This window comes from Abramis brama, assembly GCF_963993115.1.
Source record: "Abramis brama genome assembly, chromosome: 7".
Classification (NCBI taxonomy): Eukaryota; Metazoa; Chordata; class Actinopteri; order Cypriniformes; family Leuciscidae; genus Abramis; species Abramis brama.
Genome location: NC_139969.1, coordinates 13,629,631 through 13,651,034, shown reverse-complemented (window position 1 = coordinate 13,651,034; position 21,404 = coordinate 13,629,631). Strand labels below are relative to the sequence as shown.

The 21,404-nt window shown below is 38.6% G+C and overlaps 1 protein-coding gene across 3 annotated transcripts; it reads right to left on the bottom strand.

The window, feature by feature from the left end:
- On the bottom strand, positions 1-19,530 carry LOC311086042 (mannose-binding protein A-like). Of its 3 annotated transcripts, none has more exons than XM_084118698.1 (4): positions 19,414-19,530; positions 1,914-2,109; positions 1,737-1,823; positions 1-1,550 (listed from the first exon to the last, which is right to left on the bottom strand). In XM_084118698.1, exons 2-4 carry the CDS (start codon positions 2,107-2,109, stop codon positions 1,072-1,074), a joined length of 762 nt encoding a protein of 253 aa, XP_083974824.1. In that variant the 5' UTR covers positions 19,414-19,530; the 3' UTR covers positions 1-1,071. The 3 variants fall into 3 exon arrangements, with proteins under 3 accessions (XP_083974824.1, XP_083974826.1, XP_083974825.1); XM_084118700.1 differs by having other exon boundaries at positions 18,412-19,489; XM_084118699.1 differs by lacking the exon at positions 19,414-19,530 and adding an exon at positions 3,179-3,323.
- Positions 19,531-21,404: the final 1,874 nt, after the last annotated feature.

Sequence of the window (21,404 nt, the reverse complement as noted above, 5' to 3'; positions counted from 1 at the left end):
TAATCATAAGAAATATTTTATTCATTAATTTGAAACAATATTAGGCTATTTGTATTTATTATTTCATACATTTCATATGTAGGCCTGCTGTGAATTCTGTGAGCATATTAAAGACATTGTTAACAGATTTGTATATTTCTTAATATTGTATCACTGGAAACAATTATTTTTGCTGCTTGTTAAATTTACTTCATTAAAAGTTACACAAAGTAACACACATAAAGTAACACAGTCGCTGAACATAATTAAATTGTGCCCAAAATACTTTGATTAATAAACTGAAGTTTACTTAATTTTATTTGAGTTGGAACTACCTGAATACTTTGCAGCAGTAAAAATAAAGTAGTTCCACTAAAAAAAGTGTATTTTTAGTTCCCAGCATGCTTTGTATGTTGGATCAGGAGAGTAAATGTTGAAAATTAGGTGCTATACGTTTTTGAGTAAAAGGAAAGACATGTTAGTGTTTAATGTTCAGTTATGTTTGACATTTGAAAGAGTTTCTGTTTTTGAGGTTTTCATTGTGCTGAAGAGTAGAGCTTGTGCTTGTGAGTTGCTACATGAATTAAGTTGATTACACTCAATGAGCTTTAACTGTACTAATTACAGTACAGTGACAAGTACTTATTTATTCATTGCAAATATATGCTAGTCACAGCTATTATAAAATTGAATAATAATCAAGAGTTCAGATTACTCGAATGAGATCCAGCGCTGTTATCTTCTAAATGTTTAATTTTTAGTTCTAATATTTGTTAAACGAGCTTAAATGTCTGCAATATGTATTCAAAAATATGCTATACTGTAAAATATGATTGAAAATAAAGGAATTATAATGCAAACCAATGGTTGTGAGGAGTATTTAAAAAAAAAGTTTAGAGGATTTAAGTAAATCCTTAAACATGAAATCATGATTGAATTAAAAGATAAAAGTACTATAGTAATGAATCAACCCAGTATGCTGGGTAAAATAACCAACATGTGTTCTGTCCTATATTTACCCAGCCTTTGGGTTGAAACGACCCAAATTGGTTTGTATTGAGTCGACTATAGGTTTGTTTTATAGTGTAAACTCTATCTTATTTCTATTTCACATATGATGGGATGTTGACCACTACAACCGACATCATCCCAAAGGCCAGAATCTATGATAGTTCCACAGTCTTGTGCTCCCTTATAGTCATCAGGCTGACCAGGACCCCAGTTTGTAAAAGTCAACTGCTTTCCCTCAGTGTCCACAAACTGTCCCTCGGTTTCTCTGTCTGTGGCTCTAATATATGGCTTCTTATTACTTAAACCACTGGATACTAATACTTTCAATAGTGCCTGGTTTTCTAAAGCAGTACTTGGCAAAACTATTACTCCACCAAAGTCCTTGCAGTACCGCATCCCACTATCAAAAGCGGCCTCAATACCATCAGTGACGTAGTATTTCTGTCCAACTTTTCTGAATGTACTAAAACTCACAGCTTTCTCAATCATAGAAATCTTGGACTTAAGATGCTGGATCTCAGATTTCAGGGAGTCAGCCGTGTTTCCACGTGCAGGCAAGCCTGAAAATAGAATAATTACACTTAGATACAGGGTTGAAATCTCCTGGGGTGTTAAATATAAATATTAACAGGACCAAAAAAAAAGAAAAATCAACATTTCCACACTCGCTGAAGCTCTACAGTAATTTCAACATGAGGAATTTTGAAATATCAAAATTACTTATAAAAACGTTTAATGTTTCATACCTGGTAGACCTGGGGGTCCCCTTTCACCCTTGGCTCCAGTGGGGCCAGACGGTCCTGCTTTACCTGGCGTTCCCTGCACATTCACTCCTGAGACAGTAAAGTATGAAAAACATAACCACATCTCTCTTCCTTACACAAGGAGGTGAACCACTGACTTATTCATTCTCAAACACAAACCTGGCTGTCCTTTCTCTCCTTTGGGTCCAATTGCTCCATCTTTGCCATCTCTCCCAGGCAGGCCGTTGTGTCCAGGAGTGCCTGGAACGCCACCATAAGTAGGGCAGTTCAGGTTCTGAGGTCCAGCTCCATCCAAAAGCTGCATTGCAAACTGAAGGAGCAGAAAAGCCCTGAGGAACATCTTTAACAGCGCCATCTGGTGGAACACAATTGGAAAACTTCAGAGAAAACTGTGAATTACATTTGTTTAGTTCTGCCTGTAGTGTCTTGCCTTAAAACCTACAGAAATAAAACAAAAACAAAACAAAAGCTCCAAGTATTTAGCAGTGAATAGCATTTTTCTTTACAATTTGCCTTGTAATGACTCATCAAATACATTAGAAAATGTATCACTTACAGGCGTATATTATTATATATCTTGTGTTATGTGTATTGGGATTTTATTTGGGTTTTGGAATTGAATTCCATGTTTCTTTTTTTCATTATTTGTGTTTGCATAAAGCCCTTCATTACTAGCAGGGAGCATTCTGAATTGCATCTTAATCTGAAGACTATTAACTTCGATCTATAATTTATTCATTTTTATGAGATAGGAGGAAAATTAGTCTATATTTAATTGTGTGGCAGGATAAAGTTACAAAATGTTGTGAATGAACATCGATGAACCACAGCAGTCTCTATGCAGTTATGCTGAAAAGATGCATATACTTTTCTTATATGTGTGACTCGATCCAAAAAATTTCCCCCTAAATCAGCATGGAAACAGAAACACATCCTTTAAATCCAAATCCAAGTCTCGTGAGAATATAGAGGAAAGAATTTGTACGGAGTAAACAGGAAATATTTGCTTCAGGCGGACAGACACAAGTTCCCATACAAAGTCTTTTCATTAGCAACATTTTAAAGCTTGCCCAAATGAAATTTTGAGACAAAATTGCCCTGATCAGTTTGTAAATCTTGATATAAATTAATTTAATTCACTTGTATAATTATACAACGCACAATCATTTAAAATAATTATTTATCATTATCTAATTTCTAAAAGTTTATTCATGGGTCATCTGGATAAATTGGAAGTTATTATTGCACTAACAAATAAAATAGCATATGTGTTATTGCCATCCATTTAATGTCTCTTTACTAGATAAGTTCAAGCCACTTTTATGGTTCACTGTTCCTGTGTTTTCTTTCTTTTATTAACTTACTGCAATAGTTCATATTGCATAATAGTTCATATCATATTAAAATAACATCCAGGTACTTACCATTTTAATGGAGGAGACCAGGTGACAGCCAATGTCTGTTGCCCATCCGCAAGACTAAAATTGCACAAGTGACTGAAGAGAGGAAGGTCTTCTTGCTTTAAATCTGAGGGGCTTGTTGTTGTAAATCTCATATTCGGAAATACAGCTTGTAACAGACTTTGCTTTGATAAATATTCTTATTAGTTTTTGAACACATTTTTTATATTTCTGTGAGTTTAAATGGGTTTAAGAAATGCATTATCTGTCTTACTAAGGAGGGACTTTTATTTTGACGGGTATTGTAGTCTACGGGGAAGGAAAGGGAGAGCACGCAATTCAAGTTCATCAGAGTTGTTTTGCAGCTATAACGTTTGCAACTTTGTTAAGCACCCCCCGAAAAGGCATAAGGTCTGTATATAATTGGTAACTGTTTGTTGTAATGACTGTTTTGTGTAACTCGCTGTATGTTAATGTTAATGATAGAGTTTTGAACTAGTCGGTAATTCGCGCTTCTTGTACTTTGTTTGTTTAGCTCTTACGGTGATTTTTGGAGTCTTACGGTGATTTATGGAGTGAAAACGGACTCAATAAACTTCATTAACATCAGTAAAGTTTTGGCCATCATTCGGGCGGGGTCCGCTACAGTAAGAGCTTCACCTTCGCTGGTTTACATCCCCGCTGCACGTGCTTGTTCATGGGAGCAACGTGACGATCGTTAACGGATTGCAACACGATGGTTAGGCCTTTATCTCATTTCCTGGTTTCGGAACGTTCGAAATCGCCAAGCAGTGTACTCGCACTTCCGGTGGTTACTTAGTTACAAATTTAGATGAAAAGTAGGTCAGTAAACTTAAATAAAATCGCGATATAGACCAGTGTCTGTCAATATTAAACCGCATAAAGACTATTTATCGTGCATGTTCTGCGTGTCTCTGTGAATGAATGGCACCGACGCGTTTCATTTACCACACACACACACACTGAGGCACGCATGACGCTCGCGATTTTTTTCAGCCTTACTTATTAACATTAATGCACTTCATCAACACAGCCGCTCTGAGAGTCACTTCAGCAGCATTTTTTAGCTTCATTTGAGAGAAACTATCATCATAAAACACAGAGAGAAGGTCTACACGGCAACCCGTCAAAATAAAAGTTTGGTTAGCCTTTGAAGAAATTTTTGCTTAAATCATTACATTTTAAACAATTGGTTATAACAATTTAATTAAACCATTCAAATGGAATCAAGAAAAAAAAAAAAAAAATTAAACTTTTGGGAGACGCGAGAGCGAAGTAGTCCAGTGATAATTAACATGAAGCCATGGTGAATGCAATAACCGGAAGACGCTGTACACTGCTTCGCGGCTACTTCCGGCGTTCTATTGTGTTGTGATAAAGGCCTATAGCGTGATGGTCTAAAGAGCTGGAACGCCATAAAAGTGAGTTGACTATGGAAATTGATACTGACGATCCAGAATCTGAAAGCCTGCTGCAGATGGAATCAGAAGGTAAAAAGGAAAAGGATGGAAGAGCAGTTAAATGTAAAGATAAAAATACATCTGAACTTCAGTGTCATGTACAAGACAGTGCAGAACTCCCTCGACGTTCAGAACGTCCACATATTCCTACTGAGAGAATGCTTGCTTACCAGAAAGATGAGTGCTGTAAGAAAGAAAGAAGGTTAACGGCTTTGTATGACCAATGGAAATTAGATGCTCGTAAAGCAAGACATGACTTAAAATCAGACATCTCTGATAAGCAGCTTGCTGACATTGCTGACTCTCTTGATGATAAAAAGAACTGTATCATAAAAATCTTCAGTGAAATAAGGGAACATATCACGCCCGCTGCTGATTTAAGACGTAAAATTGATGCATGTGAAGCCGTGACCAATGACATTGTCAAAATTGTGCTGGAAAGGTTGACAACAGTAGATGGCGAGTTTGATGCAGAACAGGAAAAGGGCCGTCTACATGAACTTTTAGCTCATAGTTATGCTCGTTCCATATATGGTTCCAGTGCTTCGCAAACAGTCAGCAATCATTCTAGATCATCTTGTACATCAAGCAAGCGAGCAGATGCGGCGGCAGAGCTGGCTGCAAAAGAGGCTGAATACAAGATAATGCAAAAGGAAAGACAACAAAAGGAAAAAATAAGAACTCTAGAAGAGCAGCTCAGACAAGAGCTAGAAACACAAAGGTTTGAATTAGAACAGCTGCAGATAGAAAAGGATTTAGAGGTTGCTCGGGCCAGAGTAAAATCATATGATGAAGGAATAAAGCAAGAGACAAAGAGTCAGTCTATACAGAATGAACATGAAAGTCGGAAAAACAAAATCTTCCCAACGACACAGCAGCAATACAATGTTGTCCAGCCAACATCTCTTAGTGAAGTGTCTCATCTTGCTCAAGCAGTTCAGGACAGCATAGCCATCAACAGGTTACCCATACCCGAGCCTTCAGTGTTCAATGGAGACCCAATTCAGTTTGTGGACTGGAAAGCTTCATTTATGTCACTTATAGATAGAAAAGGCATCTCTGCAGCTGATAAACTCTATTATTTGAAAAAGTATGTCAGTGGCTCAGCACACAAGTATCTTGAAGGCACCTTTTATCGTAATGATGAAGAAGCGTACAAAGATGCTTGGAACAAGCTTAACCAAAGATACGGGCAGCCATTTGTCATTCAAAGAGCATTCCGTGAAAAGCTGTCAAAGTGGCCAAGAATACCATCCAAAGATGCAGAAGGCCTGAGAACATTTTCAGACTTCTTAAATGCCTGCCTGCAAGCCATACCTCACGTTAAAGGCCTGGAAATATTAAACGACTGTGAAGAGAATCAAAAGCTGGTACAGAAACTTCCTGACTGGGCAGCCTCCAGGTGGAACCGCCAAGTCACAACATCACTTATGGACGGCAAGGAATTTCCAAGCTTTCAAGACTTTGTAAAATTCATGTCAACTGAAGCAGAAATAGTGTGTAATCCTATCACTTCTCTACATGCTCTTCATTCACGTGAGTCACCTCATGAGAGAAGAATCTCAAATGAAACCAAAAGAAACAAGGCAATTGTCTTCAAAACACAAACAACAGTAAACAGTGACAAACAGACAATGGCTAAAGGACAGTTAAAAACACCATGCATGTTGTGTCAAGATGATAGCCATCAACTCTGTAAGTGCCCAGAATTCATGGTAAAGTCTCTGAAAGACAGAAGGTGCTATGTCAAAGACAACAAACTCTGTTTTGGGTGTATGAAACCAGGTCACTGTGCTAAGGATTGTCGGCGTCGCCACACATGTGATGTATGCAAACTGCGACATCCATCATGTCTTCATGATTACAACTATGAGAATAACAGAAACAGAAAGCAACCAACGGTAAGCAATGAGCGTGCACATGAGAGTGAGATTACAGATGCCATGTCGCTTAATATCACAAGAGAAGGTCGTTCAGTCATTACATCCATGATTGTACCTGTATGGGTGTCGTCCATCAAAAATCCATCCAATGAACAGCTTGTCTATGCTTTGTTAGACACTCAGAGTGACACCACTTTCATTGACGAAGAAGTGAGTAATGCACTGCAAGTGGATACTCAGCCAATAAAACTCAAACTTACCACCATGATGGGAGACAATATGGTAATTAAAAGTAAAAGAGTGTCTGATCTTCGTGTGAGAGGGTACAATTCATCAGTACATATCAATCTGCCTCCAGTATACACCAAGGAGTGTATTCCTGTCAATCGTGATCACATACCAACGCAGGAAACGGCAAAGAACTGGAGTCACTTGAAGGTAATCACAGACGAAATGTCACCTCTTCTCAGCTGTGATGTAGGTTTACTTATTGGCTACAACTGCCACAGAGTGTTAGCTCCCAGGCAAGTCATACTAGGTAAAGATGATGAACCTTATGCTATTCTAACTGACTTAGGATGGAGTGTTGTGGGCTGCTCCACACCAGGTATCAACGGATCAACATCAGTCAGTCTTTGTCACAGAATAGCCACAAAGGAGATTCCAGCTTTGACACCTATGGATGCCATCCGTGTACTCGAGTCGGACTTTAAGGATGTCACAGCAGATGAAAAGACAATTTCTCAGGATGATATTGTGTTCCTAGACAAACTCAAAGAAGGTATAAAGAAAAATGCTCAAGGACATTATGAAATGCCTCTTCCGTTCAAACAACGACCATACTTACCTGATAACAGAGAGCTTGCCAAGGTCAGACTCAATCATTTGAACAAGAAATTCTGTAGAAACGAGAAATATAAGACAGACTACATTACTTACATGAATGACATCATTGAAAGAGGTGATGTAGAAACAGTGAATGATGATGGAACTGATGGTGAAAAGTGGTACATACCTCATCATGGCATCTACCATCCAAAAAAGCCAGACAAGCTACGTGTAGTTTTTGATTGTTCCGCAAAATTCAAAGGCACAAGTCTCAATGAACATTTGTTACCAGGACCAGACATGATAAACAATCTCACCGGAGTCCTTGTTAGGTTCAGAAGGCATCCTATAGCTATAATATGTGACATCGAAAAAATGTTTCACCAGTTTCATGTCCAGGAAAATGACCGAGATTACCTGCGCTTCTTATGGTGGAAAAATGGAGAAACAAATTCATTGCTTCAAGATTATCGGATGAAAGTGCATCTTTTCGGTGCGGTTTCTTCGCCTGGCTGCGCAAACTATGGACTAAGATATCTAGCCAGTGAGCATAGTCAATCACACTCATTAGCCGCTCAGTTCATCTTAAGAGACTTCTATGTTGATGATGGAGTCACAAGTGTAGAGACGGTGGAAAAGGCCATTCAGCTGGCAAAGGAAGCACGGGAGTTGTGCACAAAGGGAGGTCTTCGACTTCACAAGTTTGTGTCAAATGACAACACTGTTCTGCAGAGCATACCAGCATCAGAACGTGCTGTAAACTTTAAAACAAAGGATCTTACCTTCAATGACATGCCACTTGAAAGAGCGCTGGGAATTCATTGGAACATACAGAGTGATAGCTTCCAATTCCATATCCCACTAAAAGGTCAACCTACAACACGTCGTGGCATATTGTCAACGGTTGCCTCTATATATGATCCTTTGGGCTTTGTAGCTCCCTATGTTCTCAATGGTAAGAGGATCCTACAAGAAATGTGTCGCCAGGGTACAGGCTGGGATGATCCACTTTCCCTTGCTCTTAGCCCATGGTGGGAGAAATGGCAGAATGACTTTGTCAATCTGGAAAAGGTAGACATACCACGATGCTATGTGCCTGCTGGTTTCGGTAAAATTGTAAAAACGGAAATACATCATTTCTCTGATGCAAGTACCTGTGGTTATGGTCAGTGTTCTTATCTGAGAGTAATCAATGAGCAGGATGAAGTTCATTGCACTTTCCTCATTGGCAAAGCCCGGGTTACTCCTGTTAAGATTACTACAATTCCAAGGTTAGAGTTGACGGCAGCAGTGGTATCCGTCAAAATGAGCAATATGCTCAGAGAAGAGCTTGACCTCACCAATGTCAATGAATTCTTTTGGACTGACTCAAAGGTGGTCTTGGGTTACATCAATAACGACGCCCGTCGTTTTCATACGTTTGTATCCAACAGAGTCCAAAAAATACGCCAAAGCACAGCACCCAAACAATGGCTGTACGTCCCAACGGATGATAACCCAGCAGACAATGCATCAAGAGGAAGAACAATAAATGAATTGCTCTCATCCAACTGGTTCTCGGGTCCTTCATTCCTGTGGAAGAAAGAAATAGAGACCTCAAATGTTGTACCGGAGCTTCCAGTAGGAGATCCAGAAGTTAAAAAGATTCAGACATTTCAAACAGAAACCACAGAAAGTAAAGATCTTGTAGACCATTTGTCTAAGTTCTCATCTTGGTCTAATGCTGTCAAAGCCATTGCACGCCTTGTGAGACGGATTAAGAAGGATAAAACTAATTCGCCAGCTTCGGTAGGTGAACAGGAACATGCAAAGGACTTGATTTTAAAAGGAGTTCAAAAACAAGTATATCAGAAAGAAATGGATGTCCTGAGTCAAGGAAAACAACTTCCAGGTTATAATAAACTTCATCACCTGGACTCCTTCATAGATACGGATGGTATGATCAAGGTGGGAGGAAGACTTAGCCACTCATCATGCACTCACTCATTTAAGCACCCACTGATCCTTCCTAAAGATCATCATGTTACAAAGTTGATTATTGCACACTATCATGAAAGTGTAAAGCATCAAGGAAAGGGATTCACAATTAATGCAATCAGATCTTCCGGCTATTGGATACCTGGAATAAACAGAGCTGTCACATCTTACATTCGCAACTGTGTACCTTGTAGAAGGTTGAGAAAACCTGTGGAAGGCCAGCGGATGAGTGATCTTCCCACAGAACGTGTAGAGCCTTCCCCACCGTTTGTGTATTGTGGTATGGATAGCTTTGGTCCATTCATGACTAAAGAAGGAAGAAAACAGCACAAAAGGTATGGTCTGCTTCTAACTTGCTTTTGTTCAAGAGCCATTCATATAGAAATGTTAGAAGATATGTCCACAGATGCTTTCATCAACAGTTTACGATGCTTTATTGCAATTCGAGGCACAGTACGGCAGATCAGATGTGACCAAGGTACCAATTTCGTTGGCGCAAAAAACGAACTGAACTCGGCATTACAGCAACTTGACCCAGAAAGGCTCACTGCTTTCCTTGCAGATAAACAGTGTGATTTTGTAATGAATCCCCCTCATTCCAGTCATGCAGGTGGTGTATGGGAGCGTCAAATCAAAACTGTACAGAGTGTTCTTAATGCTACAGTTTCCCTCTCATCAGGCAGGCTCAACGATGCTTCACTGCGCACTTTATTTTATGAAGCCATGGCAATAGTCAACAGTCGCCCCCTTACAGTGGATAACCTGAACGACCCAAAGAGCTTAGAACCGCTCACACCTAACCATCTGATCACCATGAAAGCCACCACAGTCCTACCACCACCAGGAAAGTTCATAAGAGAAGACCTCTACGGGAGAAAGAGATGGAGACGGGTGCAGTACCTTACTGAACAGTTTTGGAGTAGATGGAAAAAAGAGTATCTCCACAACATTACGGCTAGACAATGCTGGCATGCTCCAAAAAGGAATTTTCAAATTGGTGATATGGTCATGGATACAGATGAGAACCTTCCAAGAAATGAGTGGAGACTAGGACGGGTCGTAGACACTGTAACTAGCCAAGATGGACTAGTAAGGAAGGTCACAATAGCACTTGGTGACAAAAAACTAAACAAGAAAGGAGAATGGTTAAACAAGGTCTCAGTTGTTGAGAGACCAGCTCAGAAGTTGGTCTTATTATTGGAAGCGGAGTGAACAAATCTTCAAAAGGACTTTGCTTTACACACATACACACACAATGGTTATTATAAGTTAAAATTACTTATGTTTGAAAATTATGCATGTTGAAATAACATTTATAATTTGGTGGGAGTGTAACAGACTTTGCTTTGATAAATATTCTTATTAGTTTTTGAACACATTTTTTATATTTCTGTGAGTTTAAATGGGTTTAAGAAATGCATTATCTGTCTTACTAAGGAGGGACTTTTATTTTGACGGGTATTGTAGTCTACGGGGAAGGAAAGGGAGAGCACGCAATTCAAGTTCATCAGAGTTGTTTTGCAGCTATAACGTTTGCAACTTTGTTAAGCACCCCCCGAAAAGGCATAAGGTCTGTATATAATTGGTAACTGTTTGTTGTAATGACTGTTTTGTGTAACTCGCTGTATGTTAATGTTAATGATAGAGTTTTGAACTAGTCGGTAATTCGCGCTTCTTGTACTTTGTTTGTTTAGCTCTTACGGTGATTTTTGGAGTCTTACGGTGATTTATGGAGTGAAAACGGACTCAATAAACTTCATTAACATCAGTAAAGTTTTGGCCATCATTCGGGCGGGGTCCGCTACACAGCTCTTCCTCTCTAGATATGCTGCGCATGTGCAATGTGATTTTAGAGAGATTAGGCCCTCCTAATCTCATATTGACACCCTGCTAAACTGGTTGTGTTGTATATTGCTTCAAAATCATATGCTAAATGACTGAATTTAAGTGTATATATTTCAATTATGAATTCTATGCATTGTTGTTGGGATACAAATTTGAATGGATTTATTATTTGTGTATATTAAATATAATGTAAAATGTTATGAAAAAAAAATGCTTCACAATCAAATTTAAACTGGATTTTATAAACATGATATCACATATTTTGTGTTAATGAGATTTGTTAGCTAACTCAACTGCGTAATTTGAATTATGTACATTTCTGAAATACATTACTTGGACATTGTCACCTCTGATAACAGATCACTCTAAACTGTAATGACATAAAGACATAATTGTAATCATCAAAAAGGTAGCAACTTGTGTGAAGACCACCCAAAGGTCAGTGACATAGAGTTTTGACAAACTTGATATTAAGGAGTATAAATTAATTTTAAATAAAACAATCCTGCTACTTTTTTGCCTAATGTGCTAAGGAAATGTCCATCAAAAAAGAAATGCTTAAAAACTATCATATTGTATTATTTGTCTGATGATGTTCAATTATCCATGTTTAATCCATCCATAACCAAGAGAATTACTAACTTATGGAGATTTTACTATTCTACATGAATCAATGTGATTTTAGCCTTTGATCATAGACTTCTGAGTGTCCCACATTAGGGAAACAACTGTCCCAAATTAGGAAGCTATAGCTCGTCTCAGACGAGCCCTAATTTGTCTATCATTTCTTTTATGAATGTGTTATCTGCATTTTCTCTTTTGATTTGATTAGGACAAATCCTGAGTTTTTAAAAATGGTATTGAGTGTGGATGTAATGTTTTGGCTACACATCGCAATATGTCACAGAAGTCTGAAATGCAAAAATGTCCCACATTAGGGCAATTCACCCTACCCTTTGAAACCCGTTTTCAAAAGTATGCATTTTTCAAGCCACCATAACGCTGTTGTTGTGTAAATGAACGGCCAAACCACCGTTTTTTAAAAGTTTTTAGTTGAAAACAGAGTAAACGGCCCCTAGTGAGATGACGAGGAGAAAAGAAAGATGCAGGATCACTCCATTAAAATAACATTACCAGGGGCCTGTACCATGAAGGTAGCTGAACAAACTCGGGGTTACAGGATTAGTTTTGAGTTGACAAAACCAAACCGATGCAATCAGGCTTTATTGGTACCATGATGCAGCTCATCAACTTTCTTTGTCAACTCAGGCTTTGATCCTTAAGCTATGATTACTCCACGCGCGCATGCACATAAAAGAGTGACGTCGACACTGAACAACCAATCGCGGGTAGAGCGAGAGCGATATATTTTTCCGCGGAGGAGCAAGAGATAATCATTCATAATTACGATTAATTTAAATATGTATGTCAAGCTCGAAACAATACGGTCTCTGCTGCCAAAGCAAGAGAAGACTGTTGGAGAAAGATTGCTGATTGTTAATGTGTAAGTTAAACAAATACGTTCTATATTTATGTAAAATTATGTATGTATATATGTATGTGTAGCCTATATGTGTAATATAGCCAATAGCCTATTTTTATAATATATAAAAAATGTGCATGTATGTACTAAGTAGAGCTGAAACAACTAATCGATTTAATCGATTAAAATCGATTATTAAAATAGTTGTCAACTAATTTAGTCATCGATTAGTTGCTAAATAACTTTTATTTGCCGTAAGCGGCTCATTTTATTTGCCGTAAGCGGCTCATTTCGTGCATATTTTAAATCTGCGGTGACCAAAGTGTGGCAGTAATGAGCCACCGGAGGTTTTACTCAGCCAGTACAGCAGGAGAAGTAGCGAATAGCCAATAGCTGGCCTTGTTTTATGTCACATGCTTCCCGCACAGCGTCTGTGCAGCATTCAGCGAGATGGCGAAGGCAGACGGCAGTGGAGCTCGAGAAAGAAAAAGAAAAAAGCGGAAGATAAAACTAATCGAACGAAGCAGCATTCGGCAGTTTAGGATATCGCACAATATTTGTCAACAAAGAAAACATTTCATCACTGGAGAGTTTTTTTTATCGACACCATCGTATCAATTGATTTTGATTAATATGCGCGAGGGAGAGAGAAGCAAGACAGCGCTCGGGTGAGTGCGCGCGCGCGGCCGGGGCTCTCTCTCTGCTCGTTCTTATATATGCCGTCAAGCTGACAGGACTTAAAAACACATGCAAATGATACACTTTGTTTCACTCTATGGTGGTTAAACTCTGCAATTAATTGTTTTTTCTCGGAACTAATGTTTTTGTTGGAACGAAAGTTTACATCGTATGTTTCTCCGGAATCAGCCAGCGCGAAGGACGTCTATATTCCGATTGGTTGCTGACGTTTGCCGCTGAACCGCGTCATAGCTTATTACCATAAAGTTGAGCTACTTTCAACTTTCTAATTGATTTCACAGCATAAGCTATAAAGCTGTTTCCCAGGTATAAGCTGTGTGTTTACAGGAAATAAATAAATAAATAAAATGCAATTTGCTGCAACTGTATTCTGTTTTATTCTTATTCTTCGTGAAAATATGTTCTGCAAGATTCATTAATAAGCTTTGTTCGGGATGTTAAACTACTTTAGGAGCCCAAAGGACTGCCATGGTGAAAACATTATTTGAAATCTCCTTGTGAAATTTGCTAGAGTACGTATGGGTCAGTGTTTTGATTGCAGAAGAGTTCGACAAAGGCTTACTAACACATAATAAAACAACTCCAGGTATGTTTTTGATGAGGATATGACAATGCAAAATGGTTAAAATCTCTAAAAAGTATGTTGAATGATAAAGACCCTTTGTTAATAATTTACTTGGGGGAAAAATGGGCAAAACTAAAATATAAGTACATAAACCGATTAATCGTAAAAATAATCGTCCGATTAATCGATTATCAAAATAATCGTTAGTTGCAGCCCTAGTACTAAGAAAGATAAATATTCATTGATTTTTAGATGCAACCCCAACTCCAAATGTTCTTGGCAGCAGATAAAGACAAAATATAAAAATATAATTCAAAGTGGTTATTTCAAGGAGTTAATTCAAAGAGTATTTACCACAACCTTTTATTACTTTTGTGAACATTTTATCACACTTGTTTGCAGCAAACAGAAATAAAGAATTAAATTCAGAAAACCAGAATACACTGGCGGAGGAGTTGGCTCTGAGTAGGCAATAAGGGACGGCCGATTATGGATGGGATTACAGGTGCTGTACAATCTGACCCTGGTGCTGGCTCCTCTAAGCAAGTAACACTGGGTACGTGTGCAATACATTACTACTTTTTTTTAAGTTTTAAATATGGCTGACTGTATGTTCTGCAGGGAAATACAGTGTCCCTGTTGAAGCTAGCACACACACACACACGTCTGGTGCACTATCTTTGTGAGGACTCTCCATAGACGTAATGGTTTTTATACTGTACAAACTGTATATTCTATCCCCTTACACTGCCCCTATCCCTAAACCTACCCATCACAGGAGACATTCTGCATTTTTACATTTTCAAAAAAACTAATTCTGTATGATTTATAAGCTTTTGTACCCATGGGGACCTCAATTTAGGTCCCCACGGTGACACGAGTCCCCATGAGTCTGTGTGCATTCAGGTTTAAGTCCCCACCGGTGTAGAAAAACATGTCCACACACACACACACACAGTCTCCCACACAGAGGTCAGTATGCAGCAGACAGAACACCAAACATAACCTGCTTTACAACAGTTATGCTTTACATTGGCCTATTTTTATTTATTAGGGTGAAGCAAATGATGAAGACACTCTGTCTGTGTGTTCTCAGACAGTTGCTGATGTGAATGCACTGGGCTTTTTATTATGGCAAACATTTGAATGTGTGGCATAAAAAAGGGACTGGCCCTTACACATCTCTTTTGTAGGATTTTTCACAACCTGCCCCAGAAACTGAGGCCTCTACCTCAATGGGCTTCAGAAGAAATGTGTAAGGATTTAAAACCCTTGACATAAATTACAGTCAGTCCTGTGTTTGTAGGAAGTCAAGGAACTTTTTGTGATTTTGATGAGCCTCCAGACAACTTGTAATGATCATGTTTGTGGTGGAATTATGTTTCAGGTGGAAACAGACTCAGTCAGGGCCCTGTACAAAAGGAGTCTTGAACTAGACTGCACACTAAAGGAGACTTGAACTAGACTGCACACTAAAGGAGACTTGAACTAGACTGCACACTAAAGGAGCAGACTGTGAGCTGAGGAGGCTCCAAACAAAATCAAACAGCTGGATAAAACTGATCTCAGTATGTATATAGTTATATATATATGTATGTATAACTTATTTAACCAAGTAACACTTTAGTATGAATATTTATTAATGCAACTTTCTCTTGCTCTCTTTCTCCCTCCCATCCCACAAAACCAATAAAACAGTTTGAGACATATCTGCAGTTTCAATGTGCTTTTATTAAGTGTAATATTGTATGGTGATTGCATCTACAGCTGCACCAGCTGGGTGGTCAAGTGTGATCGGGTCAGTTTCATCGGGGAGAAGCTGGTTTTGTGGTGTTTCTCGCTCCTTTCTACTGGTGGCTATATTGTGCAGAATGGCACATGCAGCCACTATCTGTGATGCCCGCTCTGGTGACTCTGAAGCGCCGAACACAGTTGAAATGTGCCTTTAGGATGCCAAAGGTCATCTCTATCTTCACTCTGGTTTTACTGAGGGGCACATTGAAGCGGTGCTGTGGCCCTGTCTGAGGGTCATGATAGGGGGTTATTGTGTAGGTTTTTCTATCTCAGTTTAAATGAACAGTGTTTTGTACTGTACCAAATTTAACTTGCTTTCCTCAAAGCGCTGACACAACACAGACTCATGGAAAATTTGTGAGACAAGCACTGGAGCCAGGCCATTTGGCATCCAAACTTGATCATATGTTCATGACCACAAGTCGTCTGCAGATGAAATGTTTAGTAGATCATTGTTATATCTGTTAAAGTTACTATTAATTTAAAGATTCATCTCACAGAAAATAATCATCTCACATATTCACATCATCTCTACCTGAACATTAAGGCTGTGATAGGACTTCCTATTAACATAATCTGCCTCATGTTCCCCTAGAGCAGTGGAGATTGGAGCAATAGACTGCATACATGTTGCAATGACTTGGGAATCCTATCATAAGATTATCAGAATAATAATAAAAAAAGATTCAAAATAATTCTTAATATGTATTATATTGTATAGTACATTTGTGAAATTTGCTTTTTGAGAAAAAAAAAGTGTTCATGTGATGTCACCCTATCAATATATCTTACCGGCAATTTTATAAAAGCCCTCTTTTATGGACATGGTCGATAAATGTCCGGGGAACATTATTAATTAAACTTTTCATGTACTCCTGCAGAGCGAGGACCACCTTGCGAATGGTTCGACAAACATATGTTTTCCCCTAGCTTCTGTGCGTCACCCACCGTGCAAGAATGTACCACTTGCAAAAAAAAAAAAAAAAAAAAAAATGCAACGCAATACAATTTGCGGTACAGTAAGTGCATGAATTCGACGTGTTAAATTCTTTATGTGCGGCTCAAGAAGTTCGCAAAGATAAGACATTCCTTCCGCGGAAAATCTGTATCTTTCATACAAGTAACTATCAGTTAAGGCAAGGGGATTTTGTCTGGCTAAAAACTCTTTCTCTACGAAGTGCTCGTCAAAGGTGAAGTCATTGCAACAGACACTTGGAATAAGTTACGTCACCTGTATGTTTCTTTGCTCTCAGCTGATTGGTCAAACTTCGGTCTGAGATCTTGAATCCAGAACATAACCTGCCCCGGAGCAGGTTAGCCGTGCAGCGTAAGATACCATGGCAACGAACACCGATTAAAGCCGAGCTACTTTCATAGTACCTAAAACCCAGGGTTGGCGGAAACTAAGCTGAAACATAGCTGGCTAGCCACCTAATCCGGCTTCATGGTACAGGCCCCAGATCCTAATGATAGGAATGTGGTTATTTATTTTCAACAATGCGATTTTCAACAAATAAAATGTCTCAGTTGAGCATTTTATTTGTATTCAGAACATTTCACTGTGGATCAGTCGCAATTTTGGCACAGGCTTTGCAAACAGACTTTTACGATATGGACTTGACAGTGTTGTACAGTCAGATGTTCTTTGTCTATGTGCCAATAAATCAAACCAGTGACTAAACGGTCAACTTCGCATTGTTTCTCTTAGTAGGATAAAAATAATCTGTTATTTAAACTCAGGGGCGTCATGCAAGCCAAAATTCTGGGGGGGCACAATCTGAGACGTTGCAATTGTTTTCTGGCGGGTGATATGGATCATGTTAGGAGGGGTCAGGGGGTTTCTCCCCCTGAAAAATTTCAAATTCTGGCTGTTAAACATACCATTTCAATGCAGTTTGGGAGGGACAGAAATACCTTAACGGAGCTAGCAGCAACCCTCCTCTATCTGAGGACTAAGTTAAAGTATCTATTTTGTAAGTTTATGTAAAAGACAGGTTGATGAAAGAACTGTAAGCTCAAATTCAAAAGCTTTTGAAGTCTACTTCATTAAAGCATGTTTACACACACACTTACTGTACACTTAGGCCTACTACACATGATTTTAAAAACAGTACCATTGCAGTTTTTATGTTATGATTTTAAATTGGTATGTGACCTAAGAACGATCTTACATTAAAGGTACATAAAGGTGCTGAGGTCTGACTTTGTGGTGCTCTGAAATTAAGTTATTTTAATATTAATATGTGATGAAGGACTTTGAAAGAAGTTAGACAGATTTCAGTGCTGAATAAGGTTAACACTACCCCGTTTATTTGAAAATGGTTAATATTTGACAGAAATGTAAAAAAGTAATCAAATGAAATGTAATATGTAACATTACTTTAGTAAAATCATTGAAATACTGTAGTTACACTCAGTGGCGTAGCAAGTCAGTACCGGGCCCATATGCAAAATAAATTGTACGGGCCCCCCGCCCCCAAGTACATCGAAGATAGATACGGTAGCCTATATAGACGTTCACTGTAGTGTATCAAGAAAATACCATACCAAACAATACCATAAAAAACACACTCTACCCAACAATTTTTCACAACCAGAACAGAACAAAAACAAGTCTAAAACAACCAAGGCTCTGCCAATGTCAATAATAAACTACTGATTTTGGCACGGCGGCCCTAATGTAAAAACATAAAACTACTCACTCATTTTAGTTGCATTCTCCGGGCCTTTCTTTCGGCAAATTCATCCACGATGTCATTGGTGTTTAATTCACGGCTTCATAGCGGCATAGCCTACATTCTCGATGGAAAGAATTGCCAGTCCCGATAGTCTGTTTTGCGACATGGTGCTCCGCAAATATTTTTTTATTAGCTTCTTCAGTTTTGAAAATGAGCGCTCCGCTGAAGCAACAGTAACAGGGACCTTCGACATCGTTGTCATTTACACTAGGTTTGCACAAAAACGGTCTATTTTGGGTAGTTTTTGTGTCGCGACTAACTTCTCCACCCTCTTTTTTCTCTTTAAGGCCCCACTGTTATGTTTGTATTTGTCCATCCTTTAATGTTCAATTAGCTAGCCGATAGTAACCTCTCACACTGTGTTTTCTTTTTTTAATTTGGCGCGGCGATGTAGCGTGCGTCATATAAAAAATGACAGCGTAGTTCTTCTACGTCAGCTGCGGGGTTCAAAAAATAGAAAAATGCACACTTTAAATGACAGATAAAGTAGACATTACGGAGAAACAAGAAATGACTACACATGACATGCATACAAAAATAATAAAATATATTTATTGTGGCCACGAATTTAAAATTAATTTCCTTGTTTATTAAAAGTTCCTCATGGGCGTTCCTCACGGGCCCATTTGCACGTGCATACCCTGCATGCCCTGACGCTACGCCACTGGTTACACTGCTCATTATTATATTTTAAATAAGGAACAGATGTTTCAAAACCGATCAGATAACGTTACTATGGCTTTGTATGGCAGTAACGTTAGCCAATTAGTTTACGGTTAGACTAGGCTAGCTATCGATAACGTTACACTGACACAACTTAAGTTAATGCTCTGAATTCGCAGCTAATATAAAATCCATAACTTTTTGATCAAGTTAAAATTTCCAGGTCAACCACAAATAATCCCACTACCTTTTAATATCATCCGATAACTAATTCAATGCCGATTTGTTGCTTTGCCCACTTACCACTTCAAGACCATCTGTAAAACATTGCTAGCTCAACGTGCGAGACGAGTGAGTTGCTTGAACATACACAGCAAAGATTCTAGAGCGCTATGCGCGTAGCGTTGATATACACAGACACCATATTAGGAAAAAGGGGCGGGCTGATGCTGACCGATTTATTACACATCCAGAAGAATACATTTGAGTCGTTATAGGCTCTGGTATATTATGGAGCATAATAGGAATAAAGTTGTGACAAAAAAATTTATCAGGGAGGAAAAATCTGAGGGGCCACTTTGAATGGGCATGACGCCACTGTTTAAACTGATTAAATTATATATAGAAAGCGATCAAAGAACACTCCCTTTACAAATGCTGGAGCTGTCAATCAAACAGCCAAGTTTATAGTGACGGGATTATCACCAAAACTCCCTTTATAACAAAGTCCCTTTTATCTATAGACTTTGGTTATAATCAACGAATCTCTTGTTTACATTGTGTTTGAACTGTTAGTTATGATGAAAGAATTCATGAGGTGCAGAAATCATGTTGCAATGAGGAGATCATTGCATTCATGCGCTCAACATGTGTGATCGGCTACAATGCTCATCACTGCAACCTTTCACGCCAGACGATGCCACAATCTAAATCTTGAGAGCTGTAATAGTAAAAATGTGCAAAAAGTTTTTGAGAGAGTTCCACATGTAAGATACATGCAGATAGAGACATTTTGACTGATGAAATTAAGCTATTAAGCTAACGATAGCAAATCACAGCAGTGGGCTTTTATACTGAAGTCTCACAGCAGACACGCTGTGAGACTTCAAACAGAGCGGCTGCATCTGAAAACGTAGGCAGACTTGTTCCCTATGGAAGGCCAAAAGGGCCAACACGTGTGAAACTGTCGTGTAATTACGGCAATGACTGCTAGCAGTGTTTGCGCACAAAGGTAAGTTACCTCACAAAACTGATTTCGGACAGACCTCTGAGGCAGCGTTTAATGATCTACAGCAAAATAGAGTGAGCTTTGGTGGTTTACACACAAACTACTTCTTTCTTTTTTAGCTCAGCTGTCACAGAATGGAAAGCACAGGATTATGGGATATCAAAGGCAGCGAAGGATACATCTATGCTGCCTTCAAAAATCGATGAGATGATGAACGCATCTCATGAGACAAGAAATGAAGCTAAGTTTGGATTCGGACGTTCCTTGGTGCCTTTATACCACGGAATGCGTCCTTTGAAGGCAGCATTTTTTTTTTAGTTTTCGGATGCAGCCAGAGTGTTCAAATCAGAGGGCTAAAATGGGTAGCAAAAACACGTTTTATTTCTAAATTATGAAAATTTTTGATGTAAAAATCATACTAACATTATTAAGTTCACCCCAGGAAACATTATAAAACAATAAAACAATACAGTTCATGTCATGACCCCTTTAAAATGTAGCTATTAAAATGTAAAAATGTAAGCATTGCATTGAAGAATGCAAATATGTATGCACAAGTGGATCACTGGATTTGAAAAGCCTACTAAAAAAATGTAATAGGCTAGGCTACTATAGTTCCTGTTTTCCTTTTAAAATACATTGCATCAACTGTTATTTTTAAACAACGTTCAATTACATACCAGTTTAATGGAGGAGCCTTGTTGAAATGTCGACAGCTTTCAAAACTAAAATCACTCATGTGACTGGAGATGGAGAAACACTAGAGACGCCTGGTCCGTGTACTTTTTGATCATTTCATTTCCTGTTTGGAATGGAATAACGAGAAATGAAAACCAGCTTGTTTATTTGTTTTTTAGTTTAGTTTAAAAAAGGAAAAATTAGATTTTAGCTCGATTTTTCATTTTTCGTTTGTGGTTTAAAAAATGGTTTATGGGTTAGATATTTCATTTGCACACGTGGGCGGCACTGAAACGCCCCTTTCATCTGATTGGTCAAAACGCTCCGCCTTCAGTAAGCTACGAGCTTTTCTTTCTGTCAGGCAGAATAAGAGTCACTACGAGTGTGG